Source organism: Colletes gigas, unplaced genomic scaffold (assembly GCF_013123115.1).
Source record: "Colletes gigas isolate AHSC1104 unplaced genomic scaffold, ASM1312311v1 Colletes_gigas_Sc00185, whole genome shotgun sequence".
NCBI classification, from domain to species: domain Eukaryota; kingdom Metazoa; phylum Arthropoda; class Insecta; order Hymenoptera; family Colletidae; genus Colletes; species Colletes gigas.
This window is the reverse complement of record NW_025106808.1, coordinates 1-5,772: the sequence shown is the minus strand read 5'-3', so window position 1 is coordinate 5,772 and position 5,772 is coordinate 1. Positions and strand designations below refer to the sequence as shown.

The window sequence follows — 5,772 nt, the reverse complement described above, 5'->3', positions numbered from 1 at the left end:
GGCGGGATGTCTCGCTGCCGGGCATGGTGCGCGCCATGCTCGGCAGCGAGGAGAAGTGGAGGGCCGTGGCCTCCTTCTGCGAAATCGTAATGTTGCAGAAGGAGACCGCGGGAAGGGAGCGCGAGCGTCAGCGGCGCGCTGAGGCTCGCGCTCGTTTGGTGGCGAGAGAGCGTCGCCTGGGCGTCAGGCGACGCGGGCGGCCCCCTCGGCGTGGCGCATGACCCAGGCTGGGAGGGGGGTCCTGATAGGAGCCCCCTCCCGCCAGGCGGCGTAGGGTCGGACCGGATGGGGTGGCAGTGCCTCCTGTCCGGGTCCGGCGCACGGAGCGGCACCCTCGGTGGCCTGGTGCGGCCATGAGCTGCCGGCCTCCGAGGGGTAGAAACGGGGTCGCGGCGGTTGCGAGTTGGGGCTCGCAGCCGCCACTAGACGCGGCCCCGGGACGGATGGCGGCAGGACGATGTGGCCTCGTCCTGCCGCTATGAGACAGGGCGATTACCGGGGGGACCGTTTGTCCCCCCGCGGGTGGGCGCAAAGCGCGGGCACGGGGAGGATACCGGAAGTATGCTTCGAGCGATTCCCGGTATCCTCCCAAATCGTGCGGAAGGGTCACCGTGGGGTTTTTAGTGGGTAGGTCCCGCGCCCGTTATAATGGGCGCGGGGAATCCCACACACCCCTCCCGCCTCTCCCCAAAGAGGTGGGAGGGAGTCTTTCGAAGATTTTCCCCACGAAAGGCCGAGCCGCCGCGGAGACCTCTCCAGACCTGGCCCGCCGTCGGAAATTTTTTAAGAGGGGGGGGGATGACGATCGACGAGGGGGGGGATGACCCCCGAAAATTTTTTTCTACACCCACAGACATTTTTTATTGTCTTTTCGGCGTTCTCGGTACGTTTGATGAGATCTAAAAAAGAATTACATAATGTTCTCCTAAGAAAATATTTACAGCTAGCGAAAAAAAAACAACACATCATTCGGCTCGTAAATCTATTCTTTCTATTTATAAAGCATTGTGCCATGCAAAATGGATTTAAAATATTCAACTGGTGGTCTAAACGCCAGAGAGAAATGCGTAAATAAATATAATCAATTTAAAGGCTGACCGTCGATTTAATTTATATTTTATATTTTATATTTTAATCCGTTGGACGCAGCGTGTCGCGAACACGATATTGCATATTCGCGTAGCAACGACCTCGGCGAAAGGCACGCAGCAGATAACGTACTCGCTGACAAAGCGCGAAAACGCATCGTTGCGCGAGACTCGACTCTGGATGAAAGAGGAGCTGCAATTTTTCGAGTAAATTTTTCGCATTTAGTATACAGTATGAAACTTTTTATTTCTTGTGTTTCGTAATGATATTAACCATTTTCTATAACGCGTTTGTAAATATGTAATATGTAAATATTTTCTTAGGAGAACATTATGTAATTTTTTTTTAGATCTCATCAAACGTACCGAGAACGCCGAAAAGACAATAAAAAATGCCTGTGGGTGTAGAAAAAAATTTTCGGGGGTCATCCCCTCCCTCGGTTCGGTATGAAAAGTTTTCGGGGATCATTCCCCCCCTCTTAAAAAATTTCCGACGGCGGGCCAGGTCTGGTGAGGTCTCCGCAGCGGCTCGGCCTGGACTAATCCCCTCCATGATTGCGACATCCCCCACTCCGCGGCTCGTGTGCGCGCATTAAATCTTCCACTCCCCACAGGCCCCGCGCCCAGAGTTCTCCGCGCCGCACTCCTCCGCGCGCACTCACTTCCCCTCGCCCCACGCCCCCCTCATTGCCCCGTGGGTTACAATCCCCATAGCTATACTACTGTACAGAATCCTCTTCTTCCCCCTAATCAATGGGATATGGGACGAATTGAAGAGGTTTACCCAGGTAAGGATGGGCACGCGCGTGTAGTTAAAATACGCACGGCCAAATCTACATTTACACGACCAATTACGCGGTTGTGTAAATTGCCTGTGGATTTTTCCCCGACAACAACGATCGGTAATATAGGAAACCCGGGCAATGATAACGGAAGGTGAAGTAACACCGCGTCCTTAGTAACCGGTGTTCACTCGCATCTATCCGTGGTTGCTAGGGCTCGAGCTAAGGTACGGGTTGCCTAGCAACACAAACAACCCGACTGAATCTGTGGTCCACGCGACGCCATATTGGCTTCAGTACAGATTCAGCCACAATGAGCGATACGAGTAGCGAATCAAACGCGCTCATGATCTCGGGTGACCCCGAAATCGATTTGAGATTCGACCGCATCCTCAAGATCGGGGAGGAGGCTGCAACCCCGACCAGGGTCGAGAGCAGCGGCCGAGGACTCGAGAGAACAGGTCGAGATAAACCTCGGCCTGGATCGAGTCCGAGTCCCGGCCAAGGTCGTGCATAAAGGAGGGAAATACCACGCTCCCCACGACCCCGCCAGCCGCAACCGGCCGGCACGCGAAGGAGGTCGCGAAGGCGACCATGGCGTCCGCGGGAGACGCTTCAGACCATGGAAGCAACAACACCAGATGGATGACAAACGCGCGCGCAAAAGCATCAACACCAGAAACCGCGAACTCTTTCACGCATCTGATCTGCACGAGTGGTACCAACAATACATCACTGAACCCATCCTGGCATCACTGGAAGAATTCCAGGAACGTGACAGCGGATGGGCGCTGATACAAATCCTTAATTTGACGATTAACGTGAACAAGTATAATCCACTCCGCGCGGGGTGTCACTTCAAGCTGCCGCGAGAAATCATGCTGAAGAGGGCAACAATAAACATACAATCCTCAGACAACACATGTTTCGCGTGGGCAGTTGTCGCAGCTCTACATCCAGCTAAAAAATATCCTGAACGTCCAGGTTCATACCCGCAATATACATCGGTCCTAAATCTCCATGGCATTGAGTTCCCAATGTCCCTGAAGCAAATTGAAAAATTTGAGCTGCAGAACAACATCTCGATAAACGTCTACAGCTTCTCGATGGAGAAGAATGGACCAAAAGTCTTTCCACTGCGTCTCACCAGCCAAAAGAGGGATCGACATGCCAACCTGCTCTATACGCCGGAACAGGGAGGCAGCGATGTAGGACATTTTGTCTGGATCAAAGACTTATCCCGACTAGTGGGCGCGCAGTTGAGCAGACACAAAAGAAAAAAATACTTCTGTGACCGGTACGTATAGAAATTTATGAAATGTTCCCAATGAAAAACAGATTGAATAAAAAAAAAATTTTTTTGTTTGCAGATGTATGCACTATTTTGACTCTGCCGAGAAGTTGGACACCCACACAATTGACTGCCGCGAGATAAACAACTGCGCCATCCTGTTGCCCAGCCAGGACAGTAAATGGCTCAGTTTCGACAGTTGCGGCAGGAAGGGACGGCTCCCCGTCATAATATATGCCGATCTGGAGTATGTCCTGCTAAAAACGGTGGACACCCAAAAGGATGCGGAGAACCACAAATTGTGCATGTACCAGAAACATGAGGTACATAGTATTGGTTATTATATACATAGCTCGTACGATGGGCATGCATCGCTGTCAACGTATCGATGTCATCGCAACGCGGATTGCGTTTCATGGTTTGTCAAAGAGTTGAAAAATTTTGCGAATTTTGTTAAACCCATTCTGGCAAATAACACACCCATGCTAGATTTAACAACTGAGCAGTTGTCGGTATTTCGCAATTCGACACACTGTCATATTTGTGAAGAATCATTCGAGGCTACAGATATACGAGTCCGCGATCATTGCCATCTATCCGGGCAGTTTAGAGGCCCAGCACATTCAGAGTGCAATTTAAATTATAGAAAATGCGTTTATATCCCCATAGTTTTTCATAATTTATCCGGCTACGATTCCCATTTTATTATCGAAGAAATAGCTACAGCATTCGAAGGCCACATTACTGTATTACCCATTACTAAAGAAAAGTATATTTCATTTACGAAAAATGTCGAAGATACGAATGCAGAATCAGACTCACGAAATTGTATTAAATTGCGATTCATCGATTCATACAAATTTTTAAATACCAGTCTCGACAAATTAGCATCTTTTCTTAGCACAGATAAATTAAAAATTTTACGATCTCAATTTGAAACATTATCCATCGAAGATTTCTATTTATTGACGCGGAAGGGTGTATTTCCATATGAATACCTTGATCGCGCGGACAAACTGCTGGATCCATGCTTACCGCCACGCGAGTCTTTCTACAGTTCATTAACGGGTGAGACTGCATCCGAGACCGATTATGCGCACGCCGAGACTGTCTGGCAGCGTTTCGGCATTAGAACCTTGGGCGAATACAGCGACTTGTACTTGAAAACAGATGTCTTATTATTGGCAGATATTTTTGAAAATTTTCGCGAAAGTTGTATCAAGAGTTACGGATTAGATTCAGCACATTATTATACTCTACCTGGTTTCACATGGGATGCTATGCTAAAATACACTAAAATTAAATTCGAATTACTCACCGACATCGATATGGTTATGTTTATCGAACGTGGTATACGGGGGGGTTTAAGTCAATGTTCAGGAAGATACGCACAAGCCAATAACAAGTACATGCAACCCTACGACGCATCGGAACAGTCATCGTACTTGATGTACTTTGACGTAAACAATTTGTATGGTTGGGCAATGTGCCAGCCCCTGCCATATGCTGATTTTCAATGGGTCAAAGAAGTTGAAAATTTTGATGCGTCTTCAATCGCTGTCGATTCGCCCACGGGATACATTCTCGAAGTAGATCTAGAATATCCGCAACGTCTGCATGATACTCATGCCGATCTGCCGTTCTGTCCGACGCGTGCCAAACCACCTGGCAGCAGACAGGACAAATTACTCGCGACGGTATACGATAAGCACGCTCCCCTCATTGCCCCCAGGGTTAGAACCCGCCTTACTATACTACTTATTTCTTTTCTTTTTTTCTTTTTTTAATTTTTTTAAATGTAACAATATATTATCATTTAAAACATATATTATTTATCTAATTTTATTTACCCGTGTTCCACCTTCTCTCCTCGCCACCTAATTCTAAGATGCAACGTTTCAAAAGTATTATATTTCATTCGGACGTTCTTCATGCTGCCAAATGATGTCATTCGGCGCGGCTGCTCGAGGGGATTCAAATTACATGCAATCGCGCGATACGCTGCGACGTTAAGATTGAAAACAACATTTTGAAAAATGATTTGCTTCAGAATAAATACAATTGCAAATATTGCATATCAATGTCATTTCTCCGATCGATGCGGCATTGATTCGCTACATATTGATTCGCTAGATCGGTGCGGGGGTGGACTAAGGTTGGCCTTCGCGTAACTGAAGTTCACCGCGTATTACAGTTTTCACAATCACCATGGCCAAATCACTTCGCGATTACATCGAACTAAATACAAAGTTTAGAACTCTTGCCACAAATGATTTTGAGAAAAATTTATACAAGTTAATGAACAATGCAGTGTTTGGCAAAACTATGGAGAATGTGCGCAATCATGTAGATGTAAAATTAGTAACAGAATGGGAAGGGAGATATGGTGCGGAGGCACTGATCGCTAAACCAAATTTCCACAGTCGCAGCATATTTTCGGAAAACTTAGTTGCAATCGAGCTGCGCAAACTGTCCGTAAAATTTAACAAACCAATCTATGTGGGTATGTGTATACTAGATATATCTAAGGTTTGTTTGTATGAATTCCGTCACGATTACATGTTACCCACACATAGCGATAAATGTAAAATTATGTACACCGATACAGACA

At 47.3% G+C, this 5,772-nt stretch overlaps 1 protein-coding gene across 1 annotated transcript; it reads left to right on the top strand.

Annotated features, from left to right (window-relative positions):
* Positions 1-2,511: 2,511 nt before the first annotated feature.
* Positions 2,512-3,800, top strand: LOC122404328. Its single transcript, XM_043408263.1, has 3 exons — positions 2,512-3,167; positions 3,241-3,484; positions 3,711-3,800. The coding sequence occupies exons 1-3, from the start codon at positions 2,512-2,514 to the stop codon at positions 3,798-3,800; spliced, it is 990 nt and encodes a 329-aa protein (XP_043264198.1).
* Positions 3,801-5,772: the final 1,972 nt, after the last annotated feature.